Below are 19609 nucleotides of genomic sequence, written 5' to 3'. Positions count from 1 at the left end.
CGTATCCAGGATTTTTTGGTGGAGGGGGGGGGTACTATTAGGTAGATTTCTCATAAATATTGTTGGAAATCTTTAGGTCCTCTTATTGTATATCTTTGCGTAAGCAAATTTTCGAAGGGGGGGGATTTCCCCTTGTCTCCTCCCTTGTTACCCACACAGAAAAAGAGATACACATATTAATAAGCCAAGTATTCATTATTTAGACATAATGGGGAGACTAATGTGCCAATTGATTCTTCAATAGAAGAAGATAATGATTATACCTTAGTTTTAAAAATCAATCATACAATGCTTTAAAAATGTTGATTAGAAGTAATAAATAATTTGAGTTTTTAATAGTCATAATTTATATGATAAATAAAAGTATTTATGGTGGTTCGACTTATTTTTGATACTTATTTCTATTTAGCTGAGGCAAAACTGCTTTTGAACTAGGATACCCTATTTTGGTTTGTTTTATGTGTTGTGATAATATATTTTTCGAATTTTTTTATCTCGTTTTCTATTTTGATTTGTTTTTTTTCTCTTACTTTTTTGGATGTTTAAACAGAACTTTATAGCCGGTTAAACAGTCGGCTGTTTGTAATACGTCGAACCAGAATACGCCCTTAAAGCTATTTTTATATAATTGAATTATATATTACTATCATCTACACCAAATGTGCGATTATTTATTAGGTTTAGGGTTATGCTGCTGATATTCTAATTTACACACTTACTACATTATATATATTACTAGATAACCCGTCAAGAATGACGGGGAATCAGAAATTTCTTCTTTTCAATGATGAATGAATAATTATTTTACCTTTCTTGAAGGACGAATCAGTAATTTTTATATTTTATGATTATTCAATAATTAAGTTTTTACATGGAAAAAATGTTTCTTATTAACACCCCAAATACTAACATTATCCACCAGAGCTCCTGTTAGTCAGCATTGTTGTTGACTCCCCACCGCGTGAAGGTAGGAGATGGATTTTAGGGGAGCAAAGAGATGAAAAGAAGAATAAATAAAAGAAGGAAGAAATAGAAAAAAAAGAACAATGATATGAATTATAAGAAAATATAATAATTGTATATACCTCAAGGCTTGACGATTATCGGATTCCAACAAATAAGCATTTGTAACCATATTAAAAAAATATAATATAGTAAATTTATAATAACAAAAATTTTACTAAAAAAGGAGATGATATTCTAAAAATTGAGAGTAATCTAATATTTTTAAGAATTAGCCTCGGGTATATCACCGTATGTTGCCTTTTATTTGAAAATGTTGTTGTCATGTCTTTGATGGTTTTGCTCGATGTGGTATTTTGGTGATGATGTGGTTTCCTTGCTCGTAGTTTGCCGTAAATAACCTGAAATAAAGCGTGTAAATTGAAAGTACAAAATAGAATTTACTGATGATGATGGTCGTGTCTTTGATGATTTTGCTCGATGTGTTATTTTGATGATGATGTAATTTCCTTGCTCGTAGTTTGCCGTAAATAACCTGAAATAAAGCGTGTAATTGAAAGTATAAAATAGAATTTACTGATGATGGTATCGTTGATGGTTTTGTTCGATGTGGTATTTTGATGATGATGTGATTTCCTTGCTCGTAGTTTGCCGTAAATAACCTAAAATAAAGCGTGTAAATTGAAAGTACAAAATAGAATTTACTGATGATGGTCGTGTCTTTGATGGTTTTTCTCGATGTGGTATTTTGATGATGTGATTTCCTTGCTCGTAGTTTGCCGTAATTAACTTGAAATAAAGCGTGTAAATTGAAAGTGCAAAATAGAATTTACTGATGAAGATGGTCGTGTTTTGATGGTTTTGCTCGATGTGGTATCGTTTTAGATGAATTAATTTGTAGGGGCAGAATTTAACACGTCCTGATATAAGCTTTTAGTGTTTATAATTTAAAATTCAAAATAGGTATTATTTTTTAATTTTAGCTGCCATGAAGGTCTGTTTTATTGCCTTCTTTACCATATCTAGATTTTTTAAAAGATTAACTTTCAAATTTAGACAGTCATTATTATAACATACAACAGTTCCTTGGATTTTTCTTCTATGGGTGCTAAAAAAGATAATTTACAAAAATAAGTTATGCATAGCTTTTTAGTGTTTATAATTTAAAATTGGTATTATTTTTTAATTTTAGCTGCCATGAAGGTCTATTTTATTGACTTCTTTACAATATCTAGATTAACTTTTCAGTGTTTATAAGTTAATATTCAAACTATTTAATAATTTATTTTTGTATATTATTTTAGCCTTCATGAAAAATCTAAGTAACTGTTATATGTAAAAATTATAAAAATTTACTGTTAATGTTGAAACAATAATATATTGCTCTTGATTTTCAGTACTACAATTTGATTGTTGATTTTCAGCATCTTTTTGTTGAAAGGTATCTTGTGCAGGAATCTAAAAATATAATAAAATAGTAATTAAATCAAAAAATTTACCATAGCCTATAACCTTTTCATGTACCTTCTAAAAAAATGAAAATTTTGTTTCGTGTACCTTCTAAAAAAATGAAAATTAAAGGAGCGGTTAAATACTATATATTATATATAAAAATTGTAAATCAGCTAGTTATCTATAATTGTGTATGAATATTTATTATTTTTCAATTCAGTAATTGTGTATGAATATTTATTATTTTTCAGTTCAGTAATTGTGTATGAATATTTATTATTTTTCAGTTCAGTTTGGTTTGGTTAATGAATGAATGTTAAATATGATTATGTGGTGATTTTTAAAAAGAATGTAAAAAATTTTAAAATATCAGAATACCTATTTAGTTTGAATTTTAAAGTAGCTACATAATCGTTCTATTTGATTAATTTTGTCAGATTAAGAAAAAAAAATATTTTACCACATTAAGAAAAAAAAACATTTGCCGGGGTTCGAACCCAAGTCTAATAATCCTTCTAAATTTGTAACAAAATTCTTGCCCGATTGGCGGTAGGCACTTTTCAAAATTAACGATTTTTTGAATATATATTATAAAGTGTGACATGAAAAGTGGGACATGAGAGCGTAACGCTATTTTTGTGACAAGGCTTATATATATATATTATAGATAATTAGTTAAGGTCCCGATCAGGTCTTTGGCCTGGACCTGACTGATGCATATAGACCAGAATAAATTATGGTCTAAAAAAGACCGGTCCTTACCATGATTGTTTTATTATTTTATTAAATGTAAAATATTTCTGTTAATAATATCAAATTATATATGAATGTTATAATAAATAATACAAATATTTTATTTTAATAAATGCTAATATCTTTGTTAGCAGAACTGCACTGAGGGGAAATAGGGACTTCATACTAGTAGAATCTATTCCATTTTGTCTATTATAAACCATTTTAATATTATTTGCTTCATATGTTTCGTTGATATTATAAGAATGGTATTGAAGAAAATGACATTATGCGCGTAAATGGCATATAAAAATTAAGAGTATATTAGATTTTGAATGTATTTTCATCTTAACTTTTTCCAAGAGAGATAAATATTGAATTCTTCATCAGATGTCTGCTTAAACACCTAATAAACAATAAATATATATTATTTTAAATTACTGTTGTTAACTATACATTAAATTTGGCATTGAAATGGCACATATTGTGTAAATGGGACTATAAGTAAAATGTTTTTTTAACTTTCTGCAAAGTAGAAATGAACTATAAAAGAATCATAAAAACTAAGATAACTCCTCTAGAAAAGTAATTAAATTAAATATACATAAAATCTTGGTAAAAAGTTATATAAAGCGAAAAAATTGACCGACCCGGAATATGGTTCCGGTTGATCTCGGTCTAAGATAAGATCTATTGGTTCACTAAATATAATTCACAATAATATATTCCAATTTTATCTAGCTTCTCCGCTAATATAATCAGTTTTTATTTTACAACTATAAATATTTGAATTTTTCTTATCATCTTTTCTGTGGTGTAATTTATAATTTATAGGCAATTGAAAAATATTAGATATTATTTTAAATATAAATATGTCCCATTTTCTATCTGACTTTAAAATTTTATACTTTTTTTTATTTAATGCTATTTAAAAAACATTTTATATCTTTCATAGATATAGTGGAAATCGGGGTCATTTGATCAGTATTATCCGAATTTTAAGAATTAGATTGAAACTATTAATATACTAAAATATTCTCTTATCACAGCTATAAAATAAAATAAAAACTCAGAAAGTTCGATCTCTCATAGATTAGGATCTATTCTTGAATGTGTGAGAGGTACCACTCATGAAGTGGCAATAGATTCGAGATATATTTCTAGAGGAGCTAGAAATTCCTGAACACTTTTAATATGTAGCAAATTGAGAATCTCTTAAAAATTTGGAAGGTTTATATTTATAAAAGAAAAACTTTAGACGTAAATAGGTCAAAAAATTGTTTTTTATAAATATCATTTTTATTGCGGAACTCCCAATGGTTGTAGAAAATAAGAAAATATTTATAAAAATACATATACTAATTAAATTTGAGTTATTTAGCTCAGATAGTTCAAAAGGCAGTGGTATTTACTTCTTCTTTTTTTTTATCTCGGTGGCTCCGTTGCAACCGGGGTTCCCTTACTCATTTTTTCTTTAAAAAATTTAGCATTTTTATCTTTTATCTTCTTAAATTTTTACTCCTGTCTTGTATCTTAATTAAAAATTTTCAGATCCCTGCGAATTTAATATTTTATTCATTTTTAAACCCGAGTTATATCCGACTTTATTTTATTTTTTATTACCCACGCTCGGTCATTAGTCATCCTTATATAAAATAAAATAAGCAAAACGTACTAATTTCTTTGTCTTAATCTCCCCCCCCCTCCCCAAATTAGATTTTGATTTAAAATAAAACATTATTTTCCATTATTTTAGATTTTATATAATTTTTAAAGCTCGGGTCTACCCTGGTACAATAAAAAGTTTCTTTTTCGCGTCCACTTGTAGAGCTTTAATATAGTTACATATTTATCGATGTTCTTATATACCCGCTTTGATATGTATATTACAACTACTAACCAGGCCACGGCAGACCCTTTTAGAGGAAGTAATAGTAAAATTCTTTCTAAACTTACCTAGTTAAATTGAACTAGATTTTTACAGTTAAATCCCTCAGAACCGAATTATTAGCAAAACTATTTTAAGTTTGCCTTTTTTTAGACGTGAATAAGTAAATTCTAATATAAATATTAATTTTTTTAAATATAAAAACAGATAAAGCAAGTCCTTCATGTGCCAAATGTCATTTGAAGATAACAGATAAATATATTTTGAAAGTGGCGAATGATTATTGGCATGCATCATGTCTCAAATGCAGCGAATGCGGCGAATTGCAGGAGAAGAAATGTTATTGTCGAGACAATCATGTCTATTGCAGGCCCGATTTTTATAGGTGAATTATTTTAAAGAATTTTTCAGTAAAACTCACATTTATAGTTGCTATATATCTTTTCTTTTTTAAAAAATTAATTATAAAAAAATTAGAAATATATGTCTGATTCTAGAATAATCTAGCAAAAAAAATGGTTTTACAATTAAGAAAAAAATGTTCGATGAAAATAATCATTTATAGATTATATGTTTATCTTTTATACTAATTATAAAAAAAATCCAACACTTTAAACAAGTTTCGCTTTTTTATGTCATATACCATTGAACCCCGTTAAATTTGTTCTTAAAAGAATATATGATAAAGTCAGAAAAAATATTTGGAAGCAAAAAAAAGATTTTAAAATAATACAATTGTCCAAATCTTAAAAAAACATACAAATAGAAAATACGGTATAAAATGTCCAGCATGCGGAGTGGGAATTGAACCTGCCACCTCTGTTCGAAGAGCCAACGATAAAGTTTTCCATTTAACTTGCTTTTGTTGCGTTATTTGTTCCAAAACTCTAGACACCGGTGATCTATTCTATCTAATGGAAGACGGTAAATTAGTATGCAAATCGGATTACCAATCATCTAAAGACCGAGGTTTAATATTTGATATATATTTCCCTTTCCTTTTATTGTCCCCTCTTTTTGAGATTATCTAGTATTTTCGATCATCTTATACATTAATGTCCTCGCGGAATACCACGATATCGTTCAGGAGATGTGTAATTTATCTCTAAACAATAACATGGCTCATACCTGAGGACATCGCGGTATTTCGCGCTTATACTATAAACGAGGCCATATTAGTCATAGTTAAATTTTTAAAAAACGATATACTCTCACGATACATTTATTTTCTTCTTATTTATGGGATTTTACTTATATAAAATTTACATGTTAAATAAAAAGATATATAATTTAAAATATAAAAATATACAAGATATTATATGCACCTATTATAGTATGTCACAGGCGAAGCCAAGGGGGGGGTGGCAAGGGTAAATCCAACCCCCCCCCCCTCTTCTAAAATTGTTTTTATTTGTGAATATCATTGTATAGTGTTATCAAATCTTAAAGACAACTTTTAAAAGTAGCACGTTACCTTGAATGCTATTTTCATTAAAGTAGAGTGCTATTAGCTACCATTTTTATAAGTTAGTTATACACTGTTTAATTTATTTTCAAACTTAATTTATACTATTTTATTCTTTAATTATAGAATATATAAAAAGTTTATATTTCGAATTCAAACATTTAGAAAGAATTTATTTTTAAAAATATGACTAATACAATTTACTAGAATCATTTCCATATATCATTCATTCATAGGTCTAAGAACGGCGATTACGTTAAAATTTCTCAAATTAAATAAATTACTTGTTTATAGATGGGATTATATTTGGATCCCACTATATTATTTCCTCCATAATATATTCTTGAATGTTCTTGGAATAAAATAATGTAAAACTAACTATTTAAAAAGACTCGTAGAAAACCAAGAAATGGGAAAGCTTCAGAACAGAAAGTCTATTTCAATATTTCTTCTTTTTTATTACTAAGAATAAAATGGAAAATTTGTGCCATGATTGTCTAAATTTTTTAAACATTAAATATTTTCAGAAAATTTTCAAAAATAAGACCTTTGTTCATCAAATAATACAGCACTTCATCGTAATCCAGTAGAACCCGTTGTAACAAATTTAGAGTTAACCAAAGTTCTCGCATGTGAAATTTTGAAAAACAATTATTTAAAAATAATATTAAAAAAATTTGATATACAAATATTATAATTTAAATCTTATTTTATTGTTTTTATTAAATCAACGTTATGTTAATGCGTAATATGCCGACATTTGCTAAACTACGACCAAAATTTATTAAAATACAAATCACGAGGTCGCTTCTGATATTTTATATATCACCAAACCCTGAATTCACAGTTAGTCCGAATTCGCGGTAGAGAATGTTAAAATGCACAAAAATAAAGCATAATTTGAATACATCGCCGTCGATCTGTTCTAACTGTGAATGTGGGGTCACTTCATTTCCAGTAAGCGCAAATTCGCTGCGGAGAATACAAAAATATTTTTTAAGAATTCGCGCTAATGAATGAGGGATAAGGACAGTACAACTTAATTGTCTATAGAAAGAATATGGTCTATGCTGGATTTAAACTCAGAACTATTGGATTGTGATACATGCCACTGAACCGATTAGGCCACAGGAATTACTCTGAAACATTAACATTTTTGGCATATAAGGATAAAATTACAACCCTATCTAATATTTTTATAAAACACATAAATAATCAAGAATGTTCAACGCTATACATCATTCCCCATAGGCGTATTCATGATTTTTCTATAGGAGAAGGGGCAGTATTAGGAGGGATTTTCTGTCATTTTTATAAGTCTTTAGGTCCACTTATTGTGGGCCTTTGGCTATATTATATTTCAAATAATTTTTGTGTTTGACTTAATATTTTATAAAAACGTATTTTTTACTAAAAATTTTGAATTATAGTTGTTATTTAAAATTTTATTTAACCTTTACTTCGGAGAGAAGGTCACGCGCCTGTCATTACCCTATGTTAAATATGAAATTTATATGTTTAAATATATTATTGAACGCAAATAAATTTTGAAAGCGACCTATTCAGTTTTTACCAATGAGCGATGAATGCCATTATATGATCATTTCACATCCTACCTCCCGATATCTTACGTTTATTTACAAGATTATTAAATATTCATAGAAAGATAATGTCGTCAAATTCAAAGCACTTAAATGCTAAAAAAGGATAATGTTATAGTGCCCAAATGTTTTAGACATAATTATTAATATGTATCTTTTACTATTTAATCAAAAAATTTAATTAAAAAAAAATCAATTTATCTTGAAAAAATACTAATTTATTATTTAAAATTATTTCAACCATCAAATTGGGAGTGAGAAAAAAGAAATTCTCATTTTTATTATTACAAAATATCAACATTTTTGACGCAATCTATATTAAACCGATTCTGATAAATAAATTTAGATTCCGATTCTGGAAGCAAAAGACCAAGGACAACTATAACGGCCAAACAGCTGGAAACCTTGAAAAGCGCTTACACTGCTAGCAGCAAACCAGCTCGCCACATTCGAGAGCAATTGAGTCATAATACTGGTATATTCATTTTATTGTTGTTGAAAAACAAAAAATTAACATATAATAGAAAATTGAAATAGTTTAGTTTTTATAGCTTATAAGATGTATATATTAATGTTAACATAAAAGAATACACAAATTTGTTTAAAAATATCAATATATATAAATTGTATTCAACTATAAATATTGTAAGTTATTTATTTTATTTAATCCACCGGCAAATGAGTGTACAAGGATGCAAATATATGATTTTGCACAATATTATCCTTATTAAATATTATTCAAATCCCTTTTTATTTTTAGGTAAGGATTAGTTTCAATTTTTCAAACTAAATTTTGGTTAATTCGGTTCCTAAATCACAAGTCAAACAAATTTCGTTACATATTTAATCAAAATGAAGGAAAACAATGAATTAAGAACATTGATTGAATTTAAATTAAACCAAGGATATTTCCTTGATTTAGTTTAAATTTTGTAAAAGTGTACAATTATGAAATGATTGTAAAAGGTTTAGATATGCGAGTTGTACAGGTATGGTTTCAAAACCGACGAGCCAAGGAAAAAAGGTTAAGGAAAGACGCGGGCCGACTCCGATGGGGGCAATATTTTAGGTCAACATCCGGTTACGCATCTAACAATCAAACCAACCAGACAGCGAATCGAATTGGAGACAATGATGATGCAATGAGTGATGTCACGTCCTCAAAGGTTGAACAATCACAGGGAGCCGTCAAAAAATACGCCATTAATCATCACGAAGAGTTGTCCCGCCTGACACCTTCTTTTTCTTCACAGAGTTCACAGCTATTGATGATGTCCTTGGATGAATCTAACGATCAAATTATATATGACGGTAAATTATTACATTTACAGTTTCTTAAAAAATTTTTGATGGGAAAATTATGTCCATAATAGGCTATAAATATAATTATATAGAATATTATAGAATTTCTTAAAATTATGTTCCCATTGTTTTGTTGGATATTTATATAACTATACATCAATATAGAATAGTTATATATCTTTCCTGTGGTGGGATAGCAGGGATTTATCTTAGGGGAAGGATTATAAACATTCATTGTGGGTTTCGTCCCCAAATCCTCATTGCCCTGTCTTTGACAGGGTCTCTCCTATGATGATTTGATATTATATTAATTTCCCAATGGTTATTTATATTTTACTCTTAAATAATATGTAATATTATCTTTATATCTTCTCAGTTGAAGTTGTCTGAACGATTGGTAACATTAATGCCAATATATATATAAATGTTTTGTGCTTTTAGACCCATAGCCAAGAATTTTAAGTTGAGGTCGGTACTCGGTAATATATATTTGAAACAAAACAAATCGTTTTTAATACTTATAGAAATACTTTTGAAAATTAATAAATTGGCAATTAAGAATATTTAAAATAATTAAAAATTAACTAAAAGCTAGGTTTTGGGTTATTTTTCTTATCGCATGGTACTAAATTTGATTTTTGTTCATCTTTCATTAGTTATATTGTGGTCGATAAAACTATTTTAAATGTGGAGGATGAGGCCTCACAAAAGGCTGTTCATACCAAAATTATTCATTTAAGGAATTCTTTAAAAGGAATATGATACCTTATCATACATAACTATTTTTAAAAAAAGTATTTTTTCTCGCATAGTTAAATTAGATATTTATAAATTTAATAATAAAATTTATATTGTTAAACTAATCAGAAAGTTTTAAAAATTTTAATTAATTTTTTATAATTTTTAAATAAAAGAAAAATCATAAGGAAAAATTTATAGGCCTAACCAAATCAACAATTCTTGGAGAAGAGAATATAAACGACCAATCCAAATCATAAGACTATATAGTGGATAGAAATTCCTCTTAAATGACATGATGGAAGCTAGATAAGTAATTGAGAAAAAATTGTGAGATATTAAATTTCTAAAAGATTATCTTCCATTTTTAATGATATATAAACAACTACACAGTTGACCATTGTTGCTTATAAAATATGCAATCATATGCTCTCAGCAGCTGTAATAATAATCGTAAATTACATAGCCACACAAATAATAGATGCTGGTTAGTTTGCAGTCATAGCCATGACACTCACTATATTAACTTATATCAGAATTTATTAAGCTAGATAAATTGATAAAAACAAAAACACTAAAAATCTTTAGAAGAAATTATGCAAATGTATTGAAGCCTTAAGTTATTTACAAGAGGCAGGGATGCCATATTAGAAATGAAACATTTTGTAACTATAAAATAAGAACCAGAGTGATATGATATGATAAAAGAAATTAATTAAGATTTTATATATTATTGTCGCACCACCTCTAGTTGGTATATTATATTTTTAAATAGTAGTAGTTTATAATAATATCAAAAATATGCTAGTATTAAAAATTTAACTCAAAACTGTTTTTCAAATAAGAAAAAAATAGCTTTCCTAAAAACACGTAAAAAAGAGAAGAAAAGTTATCTAATTTATTACATCCATTCTGGGCAGCGTCTACATGAGTAGGAGGGGTAGGAACAGTTCGCATCCTATTTTTTGAGGGGTGTATGGGATAGGCTGCTTTAATGCGGGTAGGATAAATTTTTTGGGGGGTTATCTATTAAATTTTGAGATGGAATAGGACAAAATTTATTGCTGTAAAAATAATACTTTTATTATAGAATTATTATAATACAATTCATCGACCAAATCTATATATTGCAAACAATCATACACATTGTTTTCCAAATAAAACTTTTTGCTATCCTTTTAAATGTTTTAATTGAATTTATTATCTAAAAAATAAATTCTATATATTCACAAAATATCGATAGTTGGTAGTAGAGATAGATTAATTTAAGTTATCCTAGATAAATTATCTGAAAAGAGTATCAATAAATTAAAAAGGTGAAAATAATAATAGACAGACACCGCCGCCGAAGGCTGCGAAATTTTTTATGGGGTAGGTAAAGGTTTTTGAAGGGGGTTTGCATCCAGTGAAAATCCTGTCATGTAGACGCTAATTCTGGGATAAATAATAAGATGTAAATTTTTAAAATATTTCTAAATAAATAGATGGCGTTAAATATTTGAAGGCAATTTATTACTTATATTTATTATTAAAAGCATTTATTAGTAAAAGTTATTAAAATTAACTGTCAAATACGCCTGTAAAAGTGGTATTTAACCTAATATTTTATAACCAATTATATCTAATAGAGATTATAAACTATATGTTTACTTACTTTTTATAAATAAATCTCTTATACTTATTTGGATTTGGACCTTGAAAATAATTTTAAGAGGCATGATAATTAAATTTAAATATCAATAATATAGTTGATTAGTGATTTTGAACTCGGCAAATTACAATATTAAATTTGTTAGTTTTCAATTAATATCTATTTAATTAGGGTTATATAATAATAATAATAAAAGTCAATAAAGCTTCTGCTAAATTAATATTTAGTGAGTGATATTAATATTTTATTTTTAACACAGAATTTGCAAGCTGACATAGTGATAATATAATTTATAAGTATTAATCTAATCTAATAATTAAAATAGTATTCATGAATAATTTAGATAGACTTATTAATTTTTAAATTATAAAATTAAATTTATAAATTACTCAATAGAATTATAAAAGAAATCATTCAGTGGGCAATCAAAAAAATTTATTTTTAGTTCAAAGGGATATTAAGGAGCCATTAAAAAAAATTTTTTTGCTTCAGGAGGCTATTCAAATTTTTCAAGGGGCTCGAGCCCCTGCGCCCTCCTTCCTAGCGACGCCACTGACTTTTTATCATATTTCAAAATATAAGACTATATGTCTATGGCTATAGTTTAATATTATAATTTAGTAACAATAGCATAAATAAAAAAAATAGTGAAATTGACTAGAGGGCATCTTTGGAAAATTTTAATACCAAAATAGGATTAATGGGTTATACTTTGAAATTGAGAAATTGACTAGAGGGCATCTTTGGAAAATTTTAATACCAAAATAGGATTAATTAGTTATACTTTGAAATTGATAATATTAATTTTTTTAAATATAACTTAAAATTTGATAATATGAGTAGAATTGTTAATTCGTAGATTTTTAAGATTTTTGCACAAGAAAAATTTCTGAGATTATTTCATAGAATTAAAAAAATTAAAGAGGAATCTTTTTTCAATTCAACAGAAATGAATACAAATGAAAATTTTTGCCTAAGATATCAATATAAAAGTATTATTAAAACTAATAAAGTGCCAGCCGTGAATTCAGCAGACTGCTAGGAGAGGGGGGGGGTGGATTAAATTCTATTTTAATCTTACCTAGACGTTCTTATAAAAAGTATGTTTAACTACACTACGGATGACATTAATTAGTAGAGTTTCTTTAAATTTAGAAGCGTCATTTTATTAATTTTCCATTGAATCTTTTCTGAAGTCTCCTTCACGAGTAATTGGAATTATAAAAAAAAATTTAGAATAAAAAAAAGGATTAAATTTTAATTAAAGTATGTATGATATGATGATATTTGATTTTTATTGAAAATATATTTGTATATAAATGACAAGAGATAGCAGCTTAGAATATAAATTAAGCAATATAGAACATATATATGACGTAAATTTCGACAATAGATTGTTGCAAAGACCAATTCACCTTATGTACACCAATTATTTCAGAAATATGCATATCCTACTATAACCCGGCGAGACCCCAGACTAGGCTTTAGAATAATGTAAAAAATTAGCCATTATGCAAATGATATCAGAATGATATTTCTATAATCAATCTTGATAAAACCAAAATGAATTTGGGAATAATTAAAGAATAAAACATTTTACTTTATTAATAAACATTAATTATAACAAAAAGTAAATATATTTATAATTTTGATGTTAATAGTAAATTAATAAAATTCAATCAAAATCATAAAAGAAATATTAAACAGGATAACCAAAAAATATATTTTCATAAAATTGGTATGGCTTATTGATAAAATTTTCAAACCTTTTTTGAATTAATAATAAAGATCTTACCTGCATGCATTCATGATCTATTGTACAAATAAAATCAAGTATTAAATTAATTAATATTTACTTTATCTTGAATAAATATAGTATACTAGAAGATAGCCCGTCAAAAATGACGGGGAATGAGAATTTTCTTCTTACTTTTATGATAGTTGTTACCTCTTATTTGAAAATAATATCCAATTATTATTCTTTTAATCCCCCCCCCCCCCATCATGCCAGGTTTAATCCATTAAAACTAAGTGTAAATACTATGGTTTGGTAAAATTAAACTTAAAGCTTTTACTTGATAATACCAATATTATTTGATAAATATTACTGATCATTTATACCTAATATTTAATATTAAAAAAATTCCAAGGCAAAGGATAAAGCCATAATAATTTTGAAAAATTCTTCCAAGCCCAGTGAATATAATAATTTTGGTAGTGGAGAACTGAAATAAAATATTTAAATAATCATAATGTTAAAAATACAATCAAAATCAGATTTTCATGGGCCTAGGTTTTTTGATCAGGCCGAGCCCAGGCCTGCATAAAATTTTTTTTAGGCCATAATAAAAAAATTCTCAAGCATTCTAGCTCATAATATTTTTGAAAAATTATCCCCAAGCCCAGCCTAATATAATTTATGAAAAAATTTTTAAACCCAGCCCAACCTATAAAAATTTTATAAAAAAAATTTTCCCAAGCCTAGCCAACCCATAGTAATTTTCAAAATTTTTTCCCAACCTCGGAGATAGGTAAATCTCTAAAAACCATATCTATTTTTTATACCCCTACTTCAGACAAAGGCCAACCCATTAAGACTGAGAATTAATACTATTTTTGAATAAAAATATATTTAAATTAGCTTTTACCTAGGGGTATATAAATATTCTGTGTTAAATATTACACTTATGCCTAATATTAAAAAAATTCACAAGCCAGGTCCTCGCACTTGGGGAAATTTTCTCAAAAAGACCATAATAATTTTGATAGTTGAGAACTAAAATAAAATATGTAAAAAGTCACAATTTAAAAATACAATCAGAATATGAAAGTTACATGGGCCTTGGTTTTTGATCAGGCCTGGCCTCCAAAAGAAATTTTCAGGTCAATTTCTAACCCATATTTAAAATTAAAAATTTTTCAGGAATCTAAGACTATATTAATTTTAAAAAATGTTTCCCAAGCTACTTCCAAGCCCATATTAATTGTGAAAAATATTTCCTAAACCCAGGAAAACTCAGAATAATTTATTTTTTCCTTGGATCCAGAATAATAGGTGTGATGTAGGGGTTTATAAGAATTAAATCTGTCTAATATATATATATTTTTTTTGCCATTTATAACATTGGGAAAATTTTTCAAAATTAGGATCAAATGAAGGGGAAATATCTGATTTACCTATCATTCTACTGGTTAGCTCCTAGTATTTATATGAAAATCATGAATACATATTAAAGTACCATGCTAAAAATATGTTCATCCTAATTTAATTAAACAAACCACCACCCTTCCAAATGATTTATTACTTAATTACATAATATAAATTTATAACATTGTTATTAAATTACAATAGAAAAAATAAAAAGATATTCTAAGTTAACAAATAATAGGAGGTTAACTTTAATCATAGTCAAATTATATATAAGTAAAACAAAAAAGTTATACATTTAATCAAAAATGTTATAATAAGTTATGAAATACATTTTACAATTAAATTATTAAGTTATGAGAAAATTTACAAAACTATGGAATGCATGTAGAAATGCCAATTTCAGATAAGAGAGATGCAAATATTTACTTATGCATAAAAATTACCTAATTAAGAGATATAAAGTTGTATAAAATTCAATGTGGAATGGATCCTTCTTAAGGGTTTTAACATAAAACTCTCATCAAGCAATAATAAATTTTTAGATTATAATATACAAATGAATAATAATTTATTTTAAAAGACTTTTTAATTGTACACATAAATTAAAATTACTAGATATATACTTTATTAACATATTTTATAGATTAATTTTGTCAGATTAAGAAAAAATTTTTTTTTACCAGATAAAGAAAAAAAAAGATTTGCCGGGGTTCTAACCCAAGTCCAATAAACCATCTAGATTTGTAAGCGAAGTTCTTGCCCGATTGGGCCATAGGCACTTTTCAAAATTAACGAATTTTTTGAATATATATTATAAAGTGTGATATGAAAAGTGGGACATGAAAAGTGTGACATGATTTTGTGACCAGGCTTTTTTATATATTATAGATTATATTATTAAGTATATTATTCGATTCTATATAAATACCCAATTTTAAAGGCCCCTTTTTGTAAATAAAAAGGAAATGCAATTTTCTTGAGTTGTATTTTAAAAAGATTTCTATACAAAATAATGAAACACGTAATAGTACAAGCGTAAAGTGTTCTCTTCTGAGACCGACTATCACGGGTTCAAATCTGGTAGGTTATCAAAAAATTAACATTAGGTTATAATCTCCTTAAATTTCTATACTTAAGATGATAGGAAAACTATCATATATCAGATTATATATATATTAGAGCTAAAATGAGATTGTAAATTTTTTAAAATAATTTAATCTTTAAGGGTTAAGCTAGTTTTTATCTTATTGCATTAAAAGTTGTTAATTAGAATAGGGGAGACCGGGGACAATTTGTCCATAAAAAATTGAAGTGCCATAAAAAATAGACAAAGCAATTTTCTAAAATGTTTTAACGTAATTTTATTCTTTACATATATCTCTACGGTAGAAATTAATATTTAAGAAAAAAATCATAGTTTTTAATTAATGAGAAATTTAAAAAAATGAAAATTTAAGTTTTATGAAAAACACCCGGGGTACCTATTATCCTTTCACGTTATGTGCATAGCGCTTTTTTATTTTTAGATTTTTAAAATTTTTTTATATAAAGTGTTGATTCTAAGTAAATAAATAAAAATAAATTGTCAAATATGTTAAATTTATTGGGGTTCATCTATATCACATATCTCACCCGGAAGTACTTGTTGTTTAAATCTGTCATATAATTACAAAAAATAAGTCAATCATCTTCATATTGTCATTAGTGGTCCTAGGCAAAATAGTAACTTCTAATGTTTTAATAAATTTGGTTGGATTTTTTTTATTCAAAATAATCCCTGCTTAAAAATGGCTAATATGTACCCCGCCAAAACCTGCATCAGGTCTTCACAATTAATTAAAATTTAATTTTAAGATATTAAATTATCATAAATTGTGTCAATATTTTTATATATGATAAAATATATATTTCTTTATCATATAGAATAAATATTAAGTCTAAACAACGTTTAGTTATTAGTGAAAATGTAAAATTTTAAAAATTTTTAGTATGATAAAATTTAAACTTGCATTAAAAATTTTTCATGAGCATATTTGTCCGAAACATTTTTGGACCTACTTAAGCACCTAATTAAAATACATATTTGGCTTAAATTTCAAAACTTAAACTTTATTAATTTTTAGACTATTCGAGAAGGAAATACCTACCCCGGGAACCACTATCCCTGGTCTCCCCTAATTGTTTTTTTTACAAGAATCAGAAAACTCTTTAAAAAATATTATAGATAACTCCTCTAGACTGAGCTCACCTACGTCCTCTCTTTCTGATGATGATGAAAGAGACACGAACGATGACATAGATGAAGACAAATACGTCATATTGACTCCAGAACCTCCCAAATATTCCCAAAATGTTTTCGAGAAAATTCCCCAAACACGAATGGAAAAAAATGATTCGTCTACAACGGAGGATGATGAAATTATTACCAGCGGTCGAAAAAAACCGAATGGCAAAATCAATCACAACCATATTAACAGCAATAATGATAACATTTGTAGCAATAACTATAATAAGGAAAGAAATGAAAAAAAAAGGAAAAAAAGGAAGAAAACAACTAGCACGGGAACAGGTATAACTTTGAACCGAGATAAAACCGAAAATTCTAAAACAAAAACCGGCGGTAAATTGGCGAACAAATTAAGCAATGGAGGTTTTTTATTTGAGCAATTATAAAAAAAACTTTTTTATATTGAATTCGATAAATCAATTAATGTTTATACAAACTTCTAGAAATATATTAGAAAGTAAAGGAAAGCATAACTTTAGGTATTTCCACATTGTGCTTTATTATATAAATTAAAGAGTACTTCAGTTCTTCCTTTAATATAACCTGTATTTATCCATGCTTTCATTTTCCATAAACTTCCATTCACTTGTAATGTGGATCTCAAATATTTCATAATTCCTATCTTTGCCTTTTCTTCGTCTTTATATCTCTTATATTTCGTTTTAAACAGTATTCTTCTCGCATTCACTTATTTCTTAACTCTTTTCATTACTTTATTCTTTCTAACTGATCGATGTCATCTGTAAATATTCATGATGATTGAATTTAAAATTTCTTAGTATAAATGGTATTAATTTAAATACATATGAACGGATTTTATGTTGATAGGACTGTATAGTAACGCGCTACAAAATTAATGTTACTATAGAAGTTACTTTCACTTTACTTTATATTTTAATCATTTTTGTTTTATTATTGTTTATGTTCAACATTCAGGTTTATAGGCACATCTTTGGCAAACCTTAAATATTTTCTAAACATTAAAATCTAATTTTTAAATATAATACACCACTGTCATTCTCAACACTTTGAAGGTATTCATTACACCAAAGGCAGTCTGAGATTGTTTATCGTAGTAGAGCTTTGAAAAACAATTTTTAGTCAAAAATTATTAAAATTTTTTATCAATATATTTGTCCTATATTAATAAATCATTCTTTGAATTTTTGGGATTTGTGTAAAAAATGTCAATTAATAAATTAAAATGAATATAACTTATGCACTCTTTTTTCATAATGGTTTCGGTACGTTAAAAAAATGCAAAGTAGCGGTGCATTACTTTTAAAAAAAGTAACGGAGACGTAACAACATTACTATTTGTAGATAATAAGGCAAAGTGTAACGGCGTACTTTTTTTAGACAGTTATACTAATCGTTGAACACTCTATTAAATTTTATATGTCAGGAATCTATATGACCTTCATACATGATCTTGAAGAATTTCTTTAGCTCTATATATGTTTCAACCTTTTTCTTAAATTCATATTAATTTCTTAGTTAATTGAGACCTTCTTCAGATAAACAAAACACAAAATTATTTTATTTATCCCCATATTATTAAAATATCAGTCGTTCACTTACAAAACATAAAATCAGATTGGTTGTCTTCTATCTATATTTATGCTCAACAGTCATTTTTAGTTTTCTCCATATCTCGTCAAATATATTCTATAATTTTTACATTTTTTCTTCCTTTTTCAAAAGTTATTAGCCTCTAGCCCCACCACTGACACCGATGTTCATTTTTAAACATAAATATGAAAAGTTAAAACTATATATTTTTAAATGTTAAGCTCTTGCTTAAGACCCCCACAAAAACTAACTTAATGTAGGCAATGTTTTTTTGAGATGTTTACTTTTAATATCCTACCTAAGTATATAATAGATAGTTACTATACTACATAAAATCAAATTAAAAATAGAGTATAACCTCCACATCGTGGCTATTCAAGGGCGGTTCATTAAAGCTTAGAGTGGGCCAAATTATGGAATAATTTTTTTATAAATCACTATAAAACTAGGAGGAGAGACTTCTCTCCCTCTATCATAATAATATCCATTAATTATATATAATTTATTCTTACTTTTTCTCTTACAATATATTGAAAAGACGGTGCGACAAATCAAAGAATTAGAGGATCACTCCTTGTGGATGAAAAAACTTACGATCAAAGAATGTTCTCGGACAACGGTCCTGCTTACAAAACTCATTTCATAGACAAAATAAGCAACCAATCGAAACCCACTGTTGATGATTACGTCACGGATTTTACTGATTACATAATTAACATTCCATCCCATCATAAATCAACTATGTTAGGGAAAGAAGGATCGATAGGCAACTTGGAATATAACAGATTATACGATGATAATTTTTAA

The 19609-nt window shown here is 26.8% G+C and overlaps 1 protein-coding gene across 1 annotated transcript in view; it reads left to right on the top strand.

Annotated features, from left to right (window-relative positions):
* Positions 1-19609, top strand: part of LOC135923814 (uncharacterized) — a 31817-nt gene extending 12208 nt beyond the window's left edge. The window contains exons 2-7 of the mRNA XM_065458768.1: positions 5243-5420; positions 5802-6004; positions 8448-8576; positions 9068-9412; positions 17168-17593; positions 19341-19609. Of these exons, the coding sequence (XP_065314840.1) occupies positions 5243-5420; positions 5802-6004; positions 8448-8576; positions 9068-9412; positions 17168-17593; positions 19341-19609 (1550 nt within the window). The remainder of the gene's footprint in view (positions 1-5242; positions 5421-5801; positions 6005-8447; positions 8577-9067; positions 9413-17167; positions 17594-19340) is intronic.

Source organism: Gordionus sp. m RMFG-2023, chromosome 1, assembly GCF_954871325.1.
Source record: "Gordionus sp. m RMFG-2023 chromosome 1, tfGorSpeb1-WG-v2, whole genome shotgun sequence".
Lineage (NCBI taxonomy): Eukaryota > Metazoa > Nematomorpha > Gordioida > Chordodea > Parachordodidae > Gordionus > Gordionus sp. m RMFG-2023.
This window is presented reverse-complemented; position numbering and strand designations above follow the sequence as displayed.